We start from the raw sequence: 21,443 nt of genomic DNA, 5'->3' as shown, positions 1-21,443 counted from the left end.
CCGTTCAGAGTAATAATTTTTAAGATTGAGGTTGAACAATTATAATTTAAAAATTACAGTATTAAAGTATTTATTAAACACTAACTGCTGTAATTTAAAAGATATGTTAATATAATTTTTTATTTATACGATGTAAAATCTATTATATTTTTAATAATTTTATCAAAATTATTATTTAAAATTTATATTTACTACATATTATTAATTTTTATCTTATAATTATAATTTTTTTTTTTACAACAACTGTAATTTAAAAGTTTCAATAACTCAATCCCATGACCTTAGACAGTTAACTATACACCGCAGACATAAAAAGATATGTAGTCTTTTCTTTCATTATTCATCTGTCAAGCTTTTTTGCTATTTACAGACTTGATGTCCAGCAAAATGTCGCCCACAATCCACGGAAAGCTCAACAAGGCCATCCTTTCCTTGCAATAACTTGGGGAGTAAGTCACATGGTACCACGCGGAGGCCAACTGTGGATGTTCATTTTCCTTGCAGCTACTCCCAAACCATTCTTTAGCCTCATTCTGTAAGTTCTTTGCAGACAGCAAGATCCGATCTTTCATATCTCCATATCTCCTGTTGTCTCGCTGCAAGTATGATGCCCGATTTCGCAGATTACCAGTCAGTATCTCATCCTCCGTACTTGCCCCATAATAGTTCATCAACGCGTTCATTTCCTCCTCGTACATTTCTTTGTGACTTTCTGCAACTCCGAGGAATGCCTCAAAGCCATCTACTTCAAGATCGTGATCATAACTAGCTTCAGCAATCTTCTCTGACCAAATAGCATTTGACCTTATTTGCATGATGGAGTCAAGGGTAGCACGGTATAGTTTTCCAAGTACCCCAAAAGAGATGTACCTTGGTTTGTCTTCCCTCTCCATAAAATCGGGAAACTCCTTTGGTTTCAGCGCCAGTGGCATCTCTGCTGGTGCCCCAGTTTTAGCAAAGTCAACAGCCATGGAGTGAAGAGTTGCCAAATGTAGACATTTTGAACTCCTGGCTTTATCTGGGTCACGATCAGCATGAACTAAATGCGCAGTAGATATGGCGCCCAAAGTATCATTGATCATGTAATCAACAAAAAACTTATGAATTTCCTGCAAATTCCACAAAATCAGATTATTTTTTTAGAGTTCACAAGTTCGAAATGAGTTCAAGATAAAAACCATGAAATCTAAGGCTAAACTCGGGGTGAATCTACCTCTAAGGTCACATCATGATCCATTATACGAGATCTACGTCCAGTATAGTCCATTGGGGGCTCAGTTTCACATGGGATAAGATCATTATCCCAGCTAATGAAAAAGATGTCTCCATCAAGATCGCCACCAGAGCATTCATTGGGATGAGGCCTGTGGATACAAATTCACATCACCAGACAATTATATCGTACTACATGTTGCTTTAATTCCAAGGGCCAACAACAGATGAGCAGAGTAACTATCTATATTACCAAAAACCAACATATCTGCAGAAGAATTGTGATTAAACTAAAAGAAAAGGAAGATTACTCTATAGTGACAATGTGCCACAATATAAACTCTATAGTTTATAGGCACAGCACTCATGCCCAAATATTTGTCTTACTCCAGTGATTATTAATCGTCCTATTAAAAACTTGATAACTGCTTAAATGTAATGCAAAAGAAGAAACATACTATAATCAAATTATTTTCTACCAAATAAGGAGAGCAATAGGCCAAAAACATAACACTAATCCAAGATAAATAGGATAATAATTTGAAATTAGAGTTAATTATACCTTTCTCCTTTTTGGGGGAAGATTATGCAATCCACATAATCCTTCTCCTCAAGTTTCATTTCATACACAGCCTCGAGGACTCTAACATCTCCCGGGTGAAGACAAGGATTTTTGGTGACAAGCACTTTCCCTTTGACTATAGATGTTTTATCATCCACCCTATGAAAAAAACTCTGATCTTTGCTCTCAAGTTCTTCTCTTGTCATGGTGACACGAACAAAAACCTGGCCATAATTTAATATACCAGTTTCATCAAAACAACCAATCAGAAGCCTGCCCTTTGGAACATAGATTCGGCATCTACTCTTTAAATCAGACAACTGATTCTCATGATGCGATAGAAGCATCATAGAGAGGTAAGGTTCAACATTTGGCTCGTAACCTTGAAGCAGCATCTTTACCAAAATATTTTTAGAATCAACTCCGTTCAATTTCTGTAAGACATCCAAAGCTGCCTCTCTATTTATCAACATTTTGCCCAATAGAATCAATTGTTGCTGTTGCATCGCCTCAAATACTTCATCCTTAACTCCCAAGGTAGACAAGAGGGAAATAATCTCTCGGTTCAAAAAGCAAGGCATGGACTCACTCCATTTGGTGACATTAAGCATTCTGTTTCTTGATTCAAATTTTAGCATACTTCTACGCAGAGACAGCTTCCTGAAGGAGTTACGATCAACAGCAATGACACCTTTGTAGCCACCATAGCGAATTTGAAATGCTGATGGAGTGTGACTCAGTCCACATTTCTGAGCAACTTGCCTAGCAAAGGATAAAGAAATTTTTCCAATACCATCCGAGAAGCAGTAAGTATTACCATCGGAAGTAACTTCCACGTCAGGAATCATTTCTACATCTTGTACAGGAACAACAAGAGTTTGTTTGGAAGAACTAAACAGTTGACCCATCCTTGCTGCACATTTAGATACGCTACGAATCTTGTTAAAGCATCCCATCCATCCTCTAACATCTTCCGCACTCACCTCATCATTAGAAGCAAACATCCAAACAGAATTGTTTCGCAGTTGACTAGCTGAGAAAGCCAGAAACTCATAATGTTTGTCTCCAATCACAATCCCATCTTGAAGAATAGTCAATATCCTGCTATATATTTTAGTTCTGTATGGTTTGGAAAAAATTCCTCGCTGGATACTTGTGGAAAGAGCATTTGCAGGAAGCTTACTCCAATCTTCTTCAACAAAAGTAACTCTCATAAAATCTGAGGCATATTTTGCAAAGTTCTTGACAACATAATTAGAAGTTTCAAGCTCAGGGCCCAAACAATAAATCTTCATAGGAGTAACTAGGGCCCTATAACAACTCATTACATTATGATCTATCAACCTTTTGTGGGATGATAAGGGAATACTTTTACAATTTCTACCTAGTACATGCAACTGAGTCTTTACAAATGACACAGGATCATAGCAAATTGACTTCAACTTGTGCAACTTCTGCAGAACCATTAAAGCAGTCTCCATGGATAGACCGCTAAGGATTTGAATCAATTCAGCATCCGCTGCAACAAGACTAACTTTTTGATTGTGTACAAGAGAATTGAGCTGGAAAAGAACTTCATGAGATAAATTGAAACCTGGTCTGCATTTTACAAGTGGAACTATTTCAGAAGTAGTACAGAACTCTTCCCCCTCCTCTAATATTAGATCTGTCTTGTCTTCCTTGTAAAACGGGAAAATATTAGAAATATCTGATGCCAATAATCCATTTTTAATCTCCCAAAAAAATGATGTTGAGCATCCAATTGACTTTGTCACGGAGAAGTCCGTTGTGCGGACCCAAAAAAAGTCAAAATCCTCCTTGCAGATATGATATCGATCACTGGGGAATTTAGATGCCACGTGAGGCCCGGAAACTTTTTGATAGATCTTTGGCCCGTACTTGAGCTAGATATAATGCATATACGTAATAATTAAATAATCAGCAATCCAAAGCCATAAATTATGCAGATGAATAAACTGTTAGATAAATTTTCTGTAAACAGATAAACAGGAATGCTAACAAAATTATTATGCTACGGGATAACAGTATTCCATTAATTGTTTCCAACAAAAGTAGTTAGCTTCCATATACATCTCTCTCTGCACAACTTATGGCGTTGCATAAATTCAAGAAGCAATGTCATGCTCAGTTGTTTGGATGCCAATGATGTTACATTACGGAGTGAGTATTGGTGATTTTTCTATGGACACCATTTCTTAAATGCTGAAAGTAATATTATTGAATGCATTACAAAAGCCAGTCAAACTGTATTGAGTTCAATTATGCTCAATCAAAATAAAAATAATATAAAGCAAATGCCCGTATGCAGTGCTCATGGAAAGAAACAAATAGACAAAAAGAATACCTTGAAAAGAATCCCATTCACGGTGGCACCTTCATCCAAAGAAAACCCAACAGTCTCCAAAACATCCTCAAACAAAATCTCAACTTTAAAACAACAGTCAGAAGAGTCTGAGTGACACTCTTGTATTCCCTTCTGCCACTCCCCATTATGCTTTGGCCACACCCAAAACTCAAGTCTCCTTCTATCAGGCAACAGCCACCCTCTGACACCCTCAAAAGTCTGCAACACACGAAGCCGCTCCTCTTTGCACATAACACCCACATGCAGAACCCCATCCTCGACTCTGTGCTGGGCCTTAACGGGCCTGGGGACAATGTCAGAGTGAGTTTCTGAGATTTTGAGGTTCTGGGAATTGAAGACGAGCTTGTCGTTGAGAGAGAGGTTCTGGGCTTTGGATTTGAAGTCTAAAGAAGTGAATTGCACGCGGCCGATGCCGCGTGATTTCCAGTTGCTGCGGTCAGTGATGATTTCGAGGGCGAAGACTGAGTTTTTGCCGAGTTTGGACTCGAGGAAGAGGAGAAGGTCCTTCGCTATGGCGGTTTGCGGTATGTTTGAGACCCACACTGTGGCCAAAACCATCGTCTCTTTTAGTTCTTCTACAGCGGCTTGGCTTCGTGTGCGGTCGTAGTGACTCTGACAGAGTAAATAATTTGTTTTGATGCAGAAGAAAGAAACTGAGTAAAGAATTTGGTTTGGTTACATTTTGTTTATGTAATTTCATCAAACCTCAGGGGCCGTTTTACGTAATTTACCTTCCGGTCGGTGGTCGGTCTTCCGTGGTCAACGGTCTCCAGTGGGTCCCGTCTTACAGTCTTCTTCCGTACTCGATAAATCCAAACCAATTAAAATTTAGCGTCCATACATTATTATCGATTTTTTTTTTTTAATGGTAAGTACAGAAAACGAGCCGTTTTTAATCCAAAATGGCTAAGAGTATTACTAAACTATTGGTTAAATAATAAAAGTGGTGGTATAATTATAAATTCTTATATAAATTTATTTTGTACAAATAGATATGACATTAAATTGATATGATAAAATATAAAATAATAAAAATAAATTATGTGAGTCAAAAAATATTTAATTCAACTAATTTTATCATGCTACGTCAGTTTGTACAAAAATTTGTGACTATATTATTACTCAAATAATAAATATTGCACAATAATGCCAATGGTTCAATTTATCATTTATATAACATCAAATACTACATCAATTGTATATCAATTAATGTTATTTTTTGCGATCATCATAATGTTAATTTGGCCAAAAAATAAAATAAAATAAAATATTACAAAACTTTGACTAGAAAATCCAAAATGCAGCGTTTCGTTGATTTATGACGAAAAATTACAAGTAAATAATGATAATTTACTGAATAAAGTGATAAAGAAAGTAATAAAAAGTTATATAAAGTAATAAGTAATGAGAAGTAGGAGACTAAAAGTACATGTAACCAAAAATTATACAAATTCGGTGCACCTTATATGGTAAGAACTTGACTGAATATCAAATCAATAATTAATAATTGACTAGGATCCACATGAAATTCATGTTAGGCAAATTTAATTATTGATTCGGTGCTTCTCACGCAAACTCAATTGAAAATTGAATCCTAATTCAATGAGAAAATAATAGAAAATTACTAATAAAAGATGAATATAATTAGAAGCAACGAATACGCATCTAGAAATTGTTAAAAACTAAAAGTGATCGAAACATGACGAAGAATTAACAAGAAGAAAGTTACGAAATTGTAACGAAAAATCATTAACAAGTGAAGAGAATTCGAAAACTAAAATTTGTTACTATGATTTTTCACGACTAATTAAAGGACTCGTGCTTCAAATTCAAGGCTAGTGAAAGCCATTTCTAGCTTTTGAAGCAAGAAAAATACATCCGGAGAGGGCCCGAGGTCTAAAACTTAGAATGATTTTCACAACCCTACAACGTGACTTGTGCTTTCAGATTTCAGTCAAAAAGAAAAAAAGAAAAAAATTTAAGAGAAATTACACAAATGATCCCTTCTCATATATGCAAATCTTACATAATAAAGATATAAACAAGATTCGGAAAGTGATGTTTATTATTCATATATCAGGACACCAGTAAACATTGTACCATTAGTTAACTAAATTAACCGTCCTAAAATTTTCATAGCACCTGAGTTCTATAGTTCATTTGCAAACTTATAGTAAGAGCGAGATGAAGCTAGGCCGAGCTCAGCCATATGAGCATTAGAAGAAGAACTGGGCAGCCTGCTCTTCTTAGGCCAAAGCCATATCTTGGAGACAGAGTAGCTCTCACCTCTAGTCCTCTCGCTGATTTTCTTCCCTTCTAGTTCTCCATCAACTAAGGAATTTGAACTTCCAGTGCCATCACAGGCAATATGATTGGACAAGGCTACTTGCAAATCTGAATCAACAAGCACATACTGAAATGCACCCATTGAGTAACATCTTCTTGCATCCAATTTATTACAGATACTCATCTCTCCTTGTACCCTCTCTCTGTTATCTCCATTTATACTCTTAAACTTGCCAAGTCTCACTGAAAATACCCTCTTCGGAGTGGCACTTTCTTGGACATTTTCAGGTTTATGACGACCGGAGAATCCATTTTCTTCATCGGTTGTAAACCCAGTTGATATCTCCCTCGAAACATCAAAGCTGGACACAGGGTTCTCCAAGGAATTGTCAGAGCTCGAAAGGGTGCCTCTACAAAGAGGGCATGTAGAGTTTGAAAGAAGCCACGTATCAATACAAGTAATATGGAAAGCATGGCTGCAAGATGTAAGCAACCTCAGCTTATCGTGTTCCGAGAATTCACATAGACAAACAGCACAATCAAATGGCTCCTTCAAGCCTACTATATCTTTGTAGCAGAACATCGGTAGAGCATCTATCAAAGATTGATCTAGGCCAGAGTCATGTAGCCTGAAAAGCTGTTGAAGCTGTGTTTGAAGAGTGGTTTCTGGGAATCTATTTGACTGATGATTTGGTAAAGGAGATGGTCTTTTTTTGAGATATCTAATAAGTAAATGGACAAGACCGAAAATGAAGAAAACAACAGCTACAATTACTAATATCAAAAGAAGTATTGGACTGATTCTGCTTGTTGCTGATGATGGGGTTGATTCATTTTCATAGCTGACAGTGTTAGGAGTTGATAATGAATAGGAAGCTGATGTAGCATGTGCATCTGTAAAAGAACTATCTCTATGCTTCATGTCGTTTAGAGTTGTAGACATTTTGGCTAAAGTCATTCTTTCTAGTGAACTTATAAAAGATAGAGGAGTGTGAGAGATAAGAATATATTCAATGAGTGAAACTAAGGCTGTTATGACAAGAAGAAAAAGATCAAATTCTTTCCAGCATCAATCCGATACTTTGTTATGACAAGAAGAAAAAGATCAAATTCTTTCCAGCATCAATCCGATACTTTGAGCTACCAAAGGATCAAAAGTTTGAAAAAGTAGATGGTTCAATGATAATTTTAATGTTGAAGGAACCGGCCTCTTCTATGACGAGCTCAAATGAAACAACTGATGGAAGTCCCAAAGATGTTTCTGTTTTGGCGATGGAGATTCCAAGTGTATTTGCAAAGCATAAGCCGAAGAGACGGTAGAGATTTTTTTTTTTTTGGGGGGGTTATGTTTTGCTACCTCCAGCCCGCATAAGTCCATCGTAATCCACTTTGCATTTCCACAATTGACACAAAACCTGGCCACCCTTTTAACCAAACAAACCTGAAAAGACTTTTTAAAGTCCTTTTCTTGACTCTCTCCTCAAGGTGTTAGATGCGTAATTAGAAAAGGAAGATTAGAAATGATTTAAGAGGTCCACCACTCTAAATGCATTTGGTTTTCCACTACGTTTTGTAACACTTCTTTATCATCAGAATAGTCAAAATAAGTACCCTTCAATGATGATCCACTATGTGATTGCCTGCTAATCACGGCAACTTTCCATCAATCTTGGCATGTAAGCTGCGTATTAACTATTCGTGAGTGGATCATGCTAATTATAACTCTCCTGTGAGTAATTTACAAGAGCCATAAGACCATTGATCAATTATAGATATTGATATGATGTACCAAAGATGTTGAAGGACAAAACTGGATGGTGGTGGGTCAAACAGCTCGCTCGTATGCGCTTATCCTTCCACGCATGGCCTCTAAATTCATTGATTATTATTGTTCTCAAAAAAAAAAAAAAAAAAGAGAAGAAGAGCTTCTTATAACCAAAGCCATGAATTGTATATAGCCGTTGACCATTCTGCTGCTGTCTGATTTTAGTTGATGCCCAACCAACAAAGCGATTAATAAATCTTGTCTTTTTCTTGACTTTTTCATATATGTTCATTGACACAGCAGAAGCAAACAAATGCATTGCTAGTAACGCAGATAATTAGGATTGAAATGAAAATTATTGCTGAATATATAAATAAATTACAGTTATGGAATCAGAATTTTGATGCCAAGAATGTTTGCTAAACAACAAACACTATAATGTCTGAAAATGAATATCTTTCAATATCTTATGAATTGACTTACAGTTCTAAATGATTATGTGCTCTTCGGCTTATCGCGCTTCAGAGCTAATCGATCTCTCTTCTTCCTCTTTGATGTTATTGATCATAACAGCAACTTGATTCATGCTAGGCCTTTCATTTGGAGATTGGTTAATGCACCTCAATGCTACCTGTAGCAATTTCAGCATCCTCTCTTCACTCGCAGCTTCTGCAATCAACACCTCGTCAAAAACTTCAACCGTCCATTCTTCTCTAACCACTGAATGCACCCATGTAGCCAAATTGAACCCATTGTTCTGGACTAGCTTTCCCGTCAAGAGCTCAAGTAGAATCACACCAAAGCCATAAACATCAGCCTTGATGGTGCTACACATCTGGTTACTGATATCATTGATTTTCAAGCTACTAGTTTGAGCAAGGAATGATTGATCGTGATTCTCAGTCACTATTAAGCCATATTCGCTGATACAGGGTTCCATGTTGTTGTTGAACAAAATGTTGTTGGATTTCAGGTTACCATGAGCAATTCCATCTTCCCGAAGCTCCTCGTGAATCAATGCAAGAGCTTTAGCGACACAAGCTGCAACTCGTAGTCTGCTTCCCCAGTCAAATGATTGACCATTTTCGGATCCTGAACTCAACATGAAGCATCACAATATTAGTAGTAGTTGATTCCAGCTAGTGTCTTATTGATTTGTGTGGTGTTACTGGGGCATGATGCATGAATCCAAGAGGGAGCTATTTGATTTGGGCTAAACTGATACCAGCTGCATTGTAAGTGGCCGAAAAACTAAACCAAGTTTATCAATTATTTTCAACTGTAATTCATTCTGTGAATATCTTCTTATTAACATCATTTCTCAGCCTATTTTGCTGTAATTGTAGCAATGCTACTAACAACTACTAAATTTAAATGAAAATGAAATATGTAAAGTTGATTAATGAATTTACCGTGAAGAAGGTTGAATAGACTTCCATTAGGTTGATATTCATAAACCAGAAGCTTTTCTTGCTTGGAACAGTAATATGCAAGTGGAGGTAATACATTTGGATGTTTCACATGGTCTATCTTCTGCATCCTATTCTTGAAGTCTTCACTTGAAATGCTCCAATCTCTTAACCTTTTCACTGCCAACATCAACCCGTCATCAAGTACGACCCTGTAGAGGCTTCCGTGTTTTCCCCTTCCAAGTAATTCTGCCGGAGCGCGAAGCAAGTCTTCGAACTTCAACTTGTTCACCTTTGAACTTGTAAGAACTACAAGTGATGATGAGGCCGCCCCACTATCAACTGATGTTATTGAATACTCTGATCTATTGTCACCAGCCCTGTGTACACTTGAAATACTACTACGCTTGTTGCTATTAATATCCAGCGCCACTTCTTTCTTAATAACATCAGTTTTTTCTTCTTTCTGCTTGTTTTTGCTAACTAACTTCAATACAACTAAGAGCAGAATAAACAGACCGAGAAGAATATAGCCCGAGAATAAAAAAACCTGATTAGTTGATGATCCTTTCGATTCCTTTATTGGCGGTGGAGTTGGAGGACAAGCATTTGGTAGTGGCTTGCCACATAATCCAGGATTACCCGAAAAGCTGTCAGCTCCAAGACGGCCGTTGACACCAGGAACTGGACCACTGAGGTTGTTGTTGGAGACATTGAACTGCAGAAGATTGGAGAAGTCAAATTCTGGTATTCCTCCCCTAAGCTGATTGTTTTCAGCAAAGAAGGTTAACAGCCCTGAAATTCGAGACAAATCTGGAAGCTCACTAGAGAAGTTATTGTTGGATATATCAAGCCTTTTCAAATTGTTTAACTTTGATAGAGAGTCAGGAAGGTTGCCAGAGAGTTTGTTCCTACCGACATACAAGTGAGTTAATTGTTTGCAGTTTGATATTTCTTGTGACACAGTTCCAGCAATGTTGTTCTCTTCCAAGCTCAAGACAACAAGTGACTGTGTCTTGCAGACAGAAGTGGTATCAAGAATGCCACTGAGATTAAACCCATCAAGCACAATTTTTCTAACAGATTTCTGCCTTGAATCACAAGTTACGCCCACCCATTTGCCACTGCAGGGGTCTGAACTTCGGTTCCAACCCCAGTTATGGTCTCTTGCTGCATTTCCTACCGAAAGCTTCTCCATGAATTGGACTAATGCCCGCTTCACTTCTTCTTCCACTTCAGATTTCACAACTGGGAAGAGGAGAAAGACCAAAACTGGCAGTGCCCAGATGGACCGTCGATCCATTTCTCAGATGAACTTGCCGGAGTTTTGCCAGAATTAATTTATCACATTGCTTTCTCCTTTATGAAGTGAGTTATGTTGCTATTGCAAGTTGCCAATTGTAGAATAATCCGATAGTAACAAAAAATGATGCTATTGCGAATTGCCAATTGGCTGAACTTAAAGAAGATGTTTGTAATATCTATTTGTGATTGCCAAAAACGACTTAACAAAAATTATCCCTCAATTGACATAATAATATTTAGAAGCCGGCTTATTGAAAGAGTCAAGAAATTTTGAATGGCGCCACTTTCGAGCCTCCATTGGCTTCTCACTTGTTCAACAAGACTGTTTACTTGCCATTAATAAATTAATTCATTAGAACGCATGATACAAGTGGAGCTTTCTTATTGATCCCATAATAATACAAAGACAAATAAGCAAAATTTAAACCCCCCAATAAATCCTTTTCATTGGTGGGTTTTATTCTTTTTTATCTTTTCTTCTGTTGAGGAAAAGGTGCGTAAGAACTTGACAAAAGAGACGAACCAAATCATGCAAAAAAAACTCGGAATAATAGAGATAATACAATCACTTATCTGTGACCTCACAGAGGCCCAAGTCATAAAAATAAAATGATGAAAAGGAAGAACAGCAGGCAAGAGAACATAACCCACTCAATAAATTTAATTATCAATCTTCTTCCTGTCATTCATATTCAATATCCGCCTGGTATCCTAAATAAATGACATTCAGGACAGGATCTCTTTTATCTGTCATGGTATTACAAAGCTACAACTGATCATATTCCACTATCAGGGTCATTGCTGCCCTCACCAAGTAGTTTAATCCAGTGGTGGCGAAGCCCCAAGGGTTATTAAGGATCTGCATGCCCAGCAATGTCATCATCACTAGATTCGCTTTCTTCTTCACTGATTTCCTCATCGCCACTCTCCTCATCAGCTGTGGAGTTAACAATATTCTCTTTCTTGGCATATCTCTCACAGTACTCTGTTCCACAAATAAGAGATAAGAAAAACAACAGTGTCAAAATCCTGAAACTCCAAAAGTCTGAACAAGCTGTCTGAGGAAGTCCAAAATCCCAATTCGGAGGTCCTCCACTTATTATGAGAGAGTTGTTCATTGTTAAATTGTGTGGACTTTGGAGTCCCGTTGATATTATACTACCACATCACTCAATTTTCGAAGTCATTCAGAGTGGTATTTTTCCTTGAAGTTGTTTGACCAAAAGATCCTAAAAGAGCAGGGAAAAAGCATCTATTCTACTAATAACATTCACCTTTCACTTTTTGGTCATACTGTTTTCGGTCCTTCATCATCAGTGAAGCTGCATCACCATTAAGTGGGTCTGAAGGATTGGGATAAAGAAGGAGTTGAGGAAGAAAAGATTCAAAAATGTTTAATAGATCTGCAGCAATAAGAATAATGGATATGTATGTGAGAAATCCTAGACTTAATCCAAAAGCAAGAAGTGTTTTCTAAATTTCATAGAAGAGTGGGCAATGACAATGCAAAAACAATGTATATAGAATCAATTCAAAAACCAAACAATTGTAAAACATAAAATAAGAAGGTGGGCAATTCAAACAATATAACATTAGTAAGTTTAAGATAAATGGTTACCAAACATCGGGCTCCATGACTGGTTAATAACATCCAAGCATACAGAACCAGACCTGTGATTAATGAAGAAAACTCATTCATAGCAATTCCAAGTTCATGTACAGAAGATTCTGTTAAAAATATTAAATAGACAAATCTGCTTTTCAAGGTAAAAGTTCCTCACATTTCATCTACATTAGGGTGGTATATCTTGTTCACAAACCCAATGGAAGGAGACTTGTATGGATAAGCATCAGGAAGCTCAACACGAATTTTCCAAACCCCACCTTCATAAAGGCCTGCAAGCATCATGTTTGTACAACATAAAGAATGTTAAGAAAATAGGACATGTTTCGGAGAATCCAATGGAGGAAAAAAGGATGTCAAAAAGATTGCACAGGAAAAGAAAAGCATTCTCAAAACTCCGCCAGGAAATTAGTTAGGTGCTGAAATTAAAGAAAAGAGTAATTGACACTAAATTTAAAATCTCAGATCTTTATAAAAACCCTGGAATTACCACACAGTCGTGGCCATCAACTACATTGCTCCATGGGGAGCTAGGATGGATTTTGAAAGTTAAAATAAACACTAAATTTTCAAGTGATTATCATGCTCCATAGTGCAGCTTTCACAAAAGTGCGAGGTTGAAAGACACAAAGAGACTTTAGGCCCTATGGAAGTTACATGAAAAGGCAAAGAATCTGAGTTAACAGAATCAGAGAAACTATACTACTTCAAGGGAACTAAGGCCTTGTTTGGTGTTGAGGTTGGTTAACAATAGCTTTTAAACTGCGCCGAGAAAGTGTTTGGTAAACAATTGCTGTTGTGGCTTGGAAGCTAAGTTGATTTGATCCCACACTTGTCTGATGAAAAACCTATAATATCTTTACTAATATTGTCAAAATTATTATTTAAAAGTCATATTCACTACAAACTATCAACTTACATTTTATAAATACAGCTCTTTATTCACAGCAACTGTGGCTTAAAAGCTAAAGCACCTCAGCACCAAATAAGGCCCAATCCTAACAGTGTCCTTTACGGGTAAGTGTTAGATAATGTTCCTAAATTCAACCAAAGAATCCATGACAATGAAGAAATGTGCGAGTGTGTGCAACACATACAATGACACAAACACAAATGCATGGGTCATATGCAGAACAGATGAAAAGAAGTATCGCGTACAAAGTAAAAGCACAAGTGAGAAGAGACTGTACTTTCTTTTGGACCATGGAATTCCACATTAAATTCATTCAGTCCATCATTTATTGTCTCCACATTGTAATCACTCATCATCCTGCATAGCATGAAGTCAATAGGAAACAAAAGCTCCATGAAATATAAATACCAATCACATCATGAAAAATAGAAGTTTAAAAAACAAAAAAAATGCATTAGAGAAAAAGAAAATCACCAGAAACATGATTTGATCAATACTGACAGTGAGAAATAAGCATTTGATACGAAGGCAATAGTAACAATGAGGAACTTACAGCTTCATGACATCCATATCCCTTCTCTTGCTTGGAGAAGACATTTTGATCTTTATGCAATTTAAATCACAGCCTGTTATATATCCATTATATAGATCAACGCTCTATCCCAGAGGCAGTGCAAATGAAGAAGTAATGATCTTTATACAGTTTAAGTTCATAAAATAAAAAGAATAAGCACCTACCAAACAGAGATACACAAGCTCCAAGCAAAATGAGACAGTAAAACAAATATCACAGAATCAGAAACCTCAGACTTTTGTCCAATGCTCAAACAAGGAACAGGTGACAAGTCTGTCGATAAAATAAATGAAATCAGTATGTCAAGACATTTGATGACACAACTATATGAGTAACATCTAATTTAAGATACAATCAAGTTAAACAGTTGTACCCAATTAAGCTCACGGTTATCAGAAATAAATAAATAAATCAACTTGCAAAACACAAATGACTAAGAATAGAACCAAACAATTATCGTAACTTAAAATGGAAATATAATTAACTGCCCTCAAACAATTTTACTTCACTATAAAGGACAAAATTTGCACTATGAATTCAAATAAATATTATCAGAATATCATCAAATACAGGACTATGGCGCCTGATCCAAGACGCAACCACAGCAATCACATTGGTCCAATTGCGAGAGAAACGGCGAGCACAAAAATAAAAGCAAGGAATTTAGATTTGTAAATAAGATTTAAATCCTCAAGGAAAAAGTACCTAATTCCTTATTTTTCAATTCATTAGAGAAAAATATAAACAAAAAGTTAAATCAAGATCTATGGCCTCGAATAAAAATTTACTTTATAATCATTTCAAAAAAAAAAAAAAAGAGTTTAGGTTCTTACAGAAGCTTATCCAGATTCACAGAAAATGAATAACCCTATTCGTGAGTTGAATCAAGGAAAGAGTTTCTGATCGCACAATCGCGAGAAACAACCAAAGAAAAAAAAATGTCTGAGTGAAGGAAAAGGAAACAAGAAAATTGAAAAAAAAAAAGAAACGCAAAGGCAGAGAGAGGAAGAGTTATATAGAAAGATAAGCGAGTGTATACGTCGACACTTTTGTTTGAGCTTATTTTATGCAACGTGGCATGCAAGTTATTTCGGTTTTCTTTTTTCTTTTTTTTAATAATTAGCGCTCGTGCTTATTAATCGAATCCAACGAACACCTTTTTTTTCCCTTAAAAATAAAAAAAAAACATTTAAAATTTTGAATAGATTGCTCTGTTTCCAATTAAAAGAGAAACAAATTTAGAAATAAATTTTTAGTAATGTTCATTTACTCCATATATTTTAATTTAAGTGTCTATTTAATTTTTATATTTTAAAAAATATTTAAAACATCATTGCTGTTAAATATGTTACACTATTATTATTACTTTTTCTTTTTTTACAATAATACCCTTACTTTTTTATAAAATACCTATCAGTAAAATTGTTTCAAGGATATTAAATATTATTATAAGTTGATTGATATTAGTTTATTTATAAATAAAATAGTAGTAAGATTGTTGTATGAGTACGAAAATTATTAGTTTTTTATACTAAGATTTATTGATTAATATGCTAATAAATAATTATTGATTAATTTGTTAATTAAAATTTTACAAATAAATTAATTAATGTCAACAATATTATTGCAACGATATTATTGTAAAAACAAAGAAAAAAATAAGGATAAAAGTATAATATATTTAACTACAAAGATACTTTGGGGTATTTTCTACAATATAAAAATTAAGCGAGCACTTAAATGAAAATATAAGGGCTCAACAAATATTTAGCCTAAATTTTTTATATTATTTGGGAATTTATTTTAAGTTTTTGTTGGTGATAAGTGGATTGAAGTCAATTTACTTGTATGAAAAGAATCTAACTTGTTTTTCAGTGTAATCTAAATCATTGATTAGCCATAATTTTACATTAGTCATGGGATAAGTGGATTGAAGTCAATTTACTTGTATGAAAAGAATCTAACTTGTTTTTCAGTGTAATGTTCATTTCTTTCTTATAGTTTAATTTAAGTATCTATTTAATTTTTATATTTTAAAAAATATTTTAAAACATCATTTCTGTTAAATATGTTGCACTATTATTATTACTTTTTCTTTTTTTACAATAATACCCTTACTTTTTTATAAAATAGCTATCAGTAAAATTGTTTTAAGGATATTGAATATTATTATAAGTTAATTGATATTAGTTTATTTATAAATAAAATAGCAGCATGATTGTTGTACGGGTACGAAAATTATTAGTTTTTTATACTAAGATTTATTGATTAATATGCCAATACATAATTTATTGATTAATTTGTTAATTAAACTTTTACAAATAAATTAATTAATGTCAACAATATTATTGCAACGATATTATTGTAAAAGCAAAGAAAAAACAAGGGTAAAAATATAATATATTTAACTACAAAGATACTTTGGGGTATTTTCTAAAATATAAAAATTAAAAGAGCACTTAAATGAAAATATAAGGACTCAACAAATATTTATCCTAAATTTTTTATATATTTAGGAATTTATTTTAAGGTTTTGTTGGTGATAAGTGGGTTGAAGTCAATTTACTTTTATGAAAAGAATCTAATTTGTTCTTCAGTGTAATCTAAATCATTGATTAGCCATAATTTTGCATTAGTCATGGGATATGATAAATGCAAATAGAGTCATCTGATGCCAAAAAAGATTTATAGGAGGATCTGCCTTATAAAATGTTACTAATACAATTATTAATCAACATATATATGGTAAATAACGATATTTTTAAATTATCAACAGTATTAGGTCATCAATTACTGTGGTATCATTGCGCTTGGTAAAATAAAATGTAAATATTAACCTATCTTATCATTAACTGTATGTTAATGATTTTTGGTAGTATCGTGTGCTTGGTAATTTGGCATACATTGGGGGGGTTATCAAAAGCTGATCAGAATCCCTGCCATGCCTACGGCCCACCGGGTACGAGTCTTTTTTAAATCTTCATTTGAACGGATTGCCGCCAGCCCGCCACCGAGTCACCTCTTTTCCCATTCTCCTTTCTCCATGTTGTCACCCTATGGCTAATTTTTATTTGAAACCTTTAACATACCAGGTCAGCATGTCTTACAATCTAAGCCGTTTGATTTGGCCTTGCATCGGCGGAACATTACCCAGATGGATTGAGTTTGTGCAGATCTTTCTACAATCTATATCTACTCTACATATAAAATGATGCCAAGGGGCTGGCTATTTCTAGCATCTTTGCAGCTCAACAAAAATACTCAGTTTCAGATTGAAATTCATACGGATTGCCATCATCGTGATATATCTACCAAAATCTATTAGCTAGTGTATCATATCAGGTGAAAACCACAACCAAACAGTTTTTGGGGTGTATTTCTTCTAAGCTTATTTCCTGCCACATACAAGGGTGAAGAACACAACTCAATCAAAATGGCCAAAATTTAACATCATGCGTTGCAGCATAAAACATAAAGAACACCGAATTTCGCTGTCAATATATTGATTGATAGATAGCACTCAATTCTTTTATACTTATTCCGCATAAACACAAAAATCTGCGTATGCAAGTACAATCTCATTCGCTGCAACCATGCAAAAATTTACCTCAAAGTTGCAGTGATGACATCAAACATGACTGATAAGGATATAGAACTCCCTGATAGATATAGCCACTATAGGAAATACAGGATATATGGGAAAAGAAACAAATTCTACTTCGATTGCCAAGGAGTATCGCCATAGTAGTATGCAGTGCCAACCATAAGTCCCACTGTAGCACCTTGGACAACCACCCTAGCTCTCATTAAGAGCTGACCCAGATGAGAATTGCCTTGCCTGAAACTAATTAAGCCAGCTGTGAGCACTCCTGCTGTCATGAGCGCACCTGTGGTACACATACGTCAAACAAAACTTAGAATGGGTAAAAACCACTACTCAATAAGAGCAGATCTAACAGTCTTAGACTCTTGATAAATGGAAGGGAAAGTACACCAACAATCTCCAAGTTTAATGCAGTTCAAATGCTTACAATTAGAAGTTAATTGTAACATCACCTATGAATCGAACAAAGTCTAGACTAGACCCAGGGGTTTAGCTCAAACTAACAGAGTGCTCCAAGACGAATTGATCATTACATTAAATCCCTAAAAGTGGCAAAGAAGATTTCTGCATTTTTACATAAATAGCCTGCCGTTTCTCTTCAAATAGAATTTCTTCAGTCTAGTCCCTATTTTTAACCTACAAAATTTAGCTAGTAAGGCACAAATTATTTGACAAATCCAGAACTAAGAAAAGAAAACATATCGGGGTGATTTTATGAATATCAAATATATATTTTTTAAAAAAAAAACCATTTACTAAATGCCCAAATCCCAGATATATCAAATAAAATCCATTCCAAATGCAGAAACTAAGAAATAAAATAAATAAATAAAAATAATAACAAAAAAGTGAAAGAAGAAAAATACGGAAAATAGATACCGATGGGAACAAGAGGGTTCCGAACACGCTTCTTCTTCTCCGAAAAATCTTCTAGAGTGGGCTCCACAGTACCTATCTTATCCATTTATTTGATTGTTCGCAGGTTATGTTGTTCTGTGAAACGAAGAAAAAATGGTTCAATTTCGCGAGGAGCTGAAGAAGAAGAGGCAGCAGAAGAAGAAACGTGTTCGGCTTCGGCCTGTGAAAGAGAGAGCGCGACAAGTTGGCGAGGTTGGGATTTTATAGTCACGGGTCATGGGTTGGGCCCCGATCACATTTTGTGGGCTTTTCTATTAATCGTTCTTGTTAGAGGTTTGTAAATCCTATTTAACCGATTCCTTTAGTTATCGTCGATGTGGTAGACTCGTTGACATAAATTGAAAAAAAAAACACCAAGGAAAAGAACAAGGTAAATTAAATAAGAAGTAGTGATGGATATAGAAAAATAATTTATCAGAGACTAAATTAAATAACAACAAAATATAAAAATTAAAATTTGAATATATAAAATTTTTTATACAACATTTACAATTGTTCTCTACGCGATTTCATATTCTGAAAACGTTGTGCAATAGATTTATTATCAACACTATTAAATACATCTTTTTACATAAACAATCAAATTATTATTTATCTATTCATCTCCCATCCGATTGCGAAGTTCATTCTTCACAAATTTCATTGCTGAAAAATATTCTCTCTTATGTGGTTGTAGAAACTGAAATAACGAAGCTATTTGATAATCTGACAGGGATTATTTAAAAATTTATTAAATTTTTTTTAAATAAAAAAGAGTTTTTTTTTTTTTTTCAAGTGGGGGCTTGAGCCCCCACTAGTCCTACACTACATCCGCCTCTGATAAGAAGGTATAATAATAATAAGCGCCTGGTTATGTTAGAATCACTTTACCGTAAAGTACTTTTTCATAATAACACAACCAAAGTTATAATATAGTTTTTATTATTTATCACTTTGCGTGTGTGGCTATGATCATGCCATACCTTAGAGTAACTCCAAAATAGCCATGACCTAATAATAATAATACCAACAGAAACAAAAGGATTCCACCTCCATAGTGGCACCTATCTTCTCCAATTTTTATGTGATTAGTTACTTATGAGAACTGAGCAAATGGATAATATTTCATAATTTCATATCTTCAATCTCAACCCGACCAATTTTCGAGATTCATATAATTAATTATGAGTCTCATATACTTAAAAAGCTCTAAATTAATGCAAAACCAATACAAACCCCTTGTTTAGATGAGAAGTGATAAAGTCAATTAACTAACAATTACATATTCTTACTGTAAGCACCATCAAATTTGATTATGTACATGCCATGTGTCAGTAAAGACACTAGAGATTTAGTAAGAACACTATAAATTTATGGACTTTGAATGTGCGTAATACAACTGATAAATAAGTGGGAGAGATCATAGCTAACTGGAAATAAAAAGAACCACTGGGATAAGATTTAGGGGATCTAATCTCTTCTATAGGAAACTATTTACTAACAAAAATATTGAAAAACTTAAAAAAAAAAGATTCATAATTAAATTCCAAAAGGGGAATAAATAAATTATTTCCCATGAATAGAAAGACAAATATTCTCTGGACTAATTAAAGATTATATTCTCTTGAAGTTTTTTGTATTTTTTGAACAACTAAAGAGTGACTTGAGCAGTTTCAAGTTTTATCTGAAAGTGAACTTTCTCCTTTCTCGTTTTTCCTTGAAAAACAGAATGAGAGCTTATGAGTGGGTCGCCATGACTCTTCAAACTCACTCACCAAGTGTTGGGTGCTTTTAAGGGGTCTTAAGGCTAAGTCTTTCTTAGCTTTAGATCTTTCTTCCAGTTTATTTATTCTCAGTGACTTGTCAAAAGAAAAAAGCTTAAGTTCGTTTGGAGAGGTGGAGTGAATAAGCAGTTAGATAGGTTGAAGGTGCAGATGGACACAGAAGAGCTGATAAAGAAGTGTAAAGCAATATCACTGGATGGAGACAAAAGAGGGAAAGTAACCCTAAGAAGTAAAATGAAGGAAAAAGGGGAAAAGATCCTTGCGGGATGCTTGGTTGGAAAAGTGTTGCTAAATAAAGAAGTGAAAAAAAAAAGTTTTAAAGTTGCTCTGCTCCCTGTATGGAAAACGATGAAGGATGTTAAAATCGAAGAGCTAGGGGAAAATGTTTTCATTTTTTAATTTGGAAGCGAAGCTGATAAGCGGAAAATTTTTGCAGGGGGTCCGTGGCATTTTGATAAAGCTTTAATTGTATTAACCGAGCCAGCGGGTATATGAGAGATAACAAAACAAACTTTTACTCATGTTTCATTTTGGGTTCAAATACTCAATGTACCCATTATGTGCATGAACAAGGAGACAATACGGGAACTGGGTGAAGCCATTGGAAGGGTGGAAGAGGTGGCCACAGATATTACAGGAGCATGTTTTGGCAAATATATTAGGCTTCGCATTTCGGTGGACATTACCAAACCACTGATAAAAGCTCTATATCTGAAGCAGGAAGAGGATGAAGACAAAATGGATAGGGGAGAGGAAGAAGAAGGGGATGATACAACAAAGGAAGGGGGCGAAAAAAAGGATATTACAATGCCGGTAAGGTATGAAAGATTGCCAGATTTTTGTTACGTTTGCGGGCATGTGGGGCATCAATACAGAGAATGCACCAACTATAAACACCAGTGGAGGGAGGAAATGGCATATGGACCATGGATGAAAGCCCCAACAATAACGGAACAAATGAAGCAAAACAGAAGAAAAGAAAATGGTAGAACAGACCAAAGGCAGACCAGTAAAGATTACACAACAACGGGGGTTCAAGGTGAACAGGGGAACCCGAAGACAATTGATGGAGTAATCCAAAAGCCAGGCCAAACGGGTACGGGTCAAGAACCATCATAAGGG

At 35.1% G+C, this 21,443-nt stretch overlaps 5 protein-coding genes across 8 annotated transcripts; all 5 read right to left on the bottom strand.

The window, feature by feature from the left end:
• Nucleotides 1-273: 273 nt before the first annotated feature.
• Nucleotides 274-4,800, bottom strand: LOC112100255 (RNA-dependent RNA polymerase 2). Its single transcript, XM_024189143.1, has 4 exons — nucleotides 4,140-4,800; nucleotides 1,775-3,678; nucleotides 1,214-1,364; nucleotides 274-1,109 (listed from the first exon to the last, which is right to left on the bottom strand). The coding sequence occupies exons 1-4, from the start codon at nucleotides 4,716-4,718 to the stop codon at nucleotides 348-350; spliced, it is 3,396 nt and encodes a 1,131-aa protein (XP_024044911.1). The 5' UTR covers nucleotides 4,719-4,800; the 3' UTR covers nucleotides 274-347.
• A 1,485-nt stretch (nucleotides 4,801-6,285) lies between these two features.
• Nucleotides 6,286-7,404, bottom strand: LOC112100101 (RING-H2 finger protein ATL46-like). Its single transcript, XM_024188141.1, has one exon. The coding sequence runs from the start codon at nucleotides 7,402-7,404 to the stop codon at nucleotides 6,310-6,312; it is 1,095 nt and encodes a 364-aa protein (XP_024043909.1). The 3' UTR covers nucleotides 6,286-6,309.
• Nucleotides 7,405-8,722: 1,318 nt separating this feature from the next.
• Nucleotides 8,723-10,818, bottom strand: LOC18047719 (probable inactive receptor kinase At2g26730). Its single transcript, XM_024189082.1, has 2 exons — nucleotides 9,624-10,818; nucleotides 8,723-9,303 (listed from the first exon to the last, which is right to left on the bottom strand). The coding sequence occupies exons 1-2, from the start codon at nucleotides 10,816-10,818 to the stop codon at nucleotides 8,723-8,725; spliced, it is 1,776 nt and encodes a 591-aa protein (XP_024044850.1).
• Nucleotides 10,819-11,473: 655 nt separating this feature from the next.
• Nucleotides 11,474-15,027, bottom strand: LOC18047718 (ubiquitin-conjugating enzyme E2-23 kDa). 4 transcript variants are annotated; one of them, XM_006439711.2, is made up of 8 exons: nucleotides 14,870-15,027; nucleotides 14,201-14,309; nucleotides 14,016-14,088; nucleotides 13,740-13,819; nucleotides 12,707-12,821; nucleotides 12,544-12,596; nucleotides 12,200-12,328; nucleotides 11,474-11,910 (listed from the first exon to the last, which is right to left on the bottom strand). In XM_006439711.2, exons 3-8 carry the CDS (start codon nucleotides 14,057-14,059, stop codon nucleotides 11,777-11,779), a joined length of 555 nt encoding a protein of 184 aa, XP_006439774.1. In that variant the 5' UTR covers nucleotides 14,060-14,088; nucleotides 14,201-14,309; nucleotides 14,870-15,027; the 3' UTR covers nucleotides 11,474-11,776. The 4 variants fall into 4 exon arrangements, with proteins under 4 accessions (XP_006439774.1, XP_006439775.1, XP_024043912.1 ...); XM_006439712.2 differs by lacking the exon at nucleotides 14,201-14,309; XM_024188144.1 differs by lacking the exon at nucleotides 14,201-14,309 and having other exon boundaries at nucleotides 12,200-12,268.
• A 2,481-nt stretch (nucleotides 15,028-17,508) lies between these two features.
• LOC18047717 (RING-H2 finger protein ATL48) lies at nucleotides 17,509-18,715 on the bottom strand. Its single transcript, XM_006439710.2, has 2 exons — nucleotides 18,520-18,715; nucleotides 17,509-17,923 (listed from the first exon to the last, which is right to left on the bottom strand). The coding sequence occupies exons 1-2, from the start codon at nucleotides 18,602-18,604 to the stop codon at nucleotides 17,751-17,753; spliced, it is 258 nt and encodes an 85-aa protein (XP_006439773.1). The 5' UTR covers nucleotides 18,605-18,715; the 3' UTR covers nucleotides 17,509-17,750.
• Between the last annotated feature and the right edge of the window lie 2,728 nt (nucleotides 18,716-21,443).

The sequence above is a fragment of the Citrus clementina genome, unplaced genomic scaffold (assembly GCF_000493195.1).
Source record: "Citrus clementina cultivar Clemenules unplaced genomic scaffold, Citrus_clementina_v1.0 scaffold_3, whole genome shotgun sequence".
NCBI classification, from domain to species: domain Eukaryota; kingdom Viridiplantae; phylum Streptophyta; class Magnoliopsida; order Sapindales; family Rutaceae; genus Citrus; species Citrus x clementina.
Note: the sequence above shows the minus strand (reverse complement) of the source record. Positions and strands in the feature narration are given on the sequence as shown.

Excerpts from the sequence above, each read along its gene's own strand:
- LOC112100255 (XM_024189143.1), bottom strand. The coding sequence starts at position 4,718 with ATGGTTTTGGCCACAGTGTGGGTCTCAAACATACCGCAAACCGCCATA. Across the intron at positions 3,679-4,139 it reads TGAATGGGATTCTTTTCAAG|CTCAAGTACGGGCCAAAGAT; the intron begins GTATTCTTTTTG and ends CATTATATCTAG. Across the intron at positions 1,365-1,774 it reads TTCCCCCAAAAAGGAGAAAG|GCCTCATCCCAATGAATGCT; the intron begins GTATAATTAACT and ends TTGTATCCACAG.
- LOC18047719 (XM_024189082.1), bottom strand. The coding sequence starts at position 10,818 with ATGGAGAAGCTTTCGGTAGGAAATGCAGCAAGAGACCATAACTGGGGT. Across the intron at positions 9,304-9,623 it reads TCTATTCAACCTTCTTCACG|GATCCGAAAATGGTCAATCA; the intron begins GTAAATTCATTA and ends TGTTGAGTTCAG.
- LOC18047717 (XM_006439710.2), bottom strand. The coding sequence starts at position 18,604 with ATGGATAAGATAGGTACTGTGGAGCCCACTCTAGAAGATTTTTCGGAG. Across the intron at positions 17,924-18,519 it reads GAACCCTCTTGTTCCCATCG|GTGCGCTCATGACAGCAGGA; the intron begins GTATCTATTTTC and ends TGTGTACCACAG.
- LOC18047718 (XM_006439711.2), bottom strand. The coding sequence starts at position 14,059 with ATGTCTTCTCCAAGCAAGAGAAGGGATATGGATGTCATGAAGCT. Across the intron at positions 12,597-12,706 it reads CACCCTAATGTAGATGAAAT|GTCTGGTTCTGTATGCTTGG; the intron begins GTGAGGAACTTT and ends CATTAATCACAG. Across the intron at positions 12,329-12,543 it reads GTCATGGAGCCCGATGTTTG|ATCTATTAAACATTTTTGAA; the intron begins GTAACCATTTAT and ends TTATTGCTGCAG.
- LOC112100101 (XM_024188141.1), bottom strand. The coding sequence starts at position 7,404 with ATGACTTTAGCCAAAATGTCTACAACTCTAAACGACATGAAGCATAGA.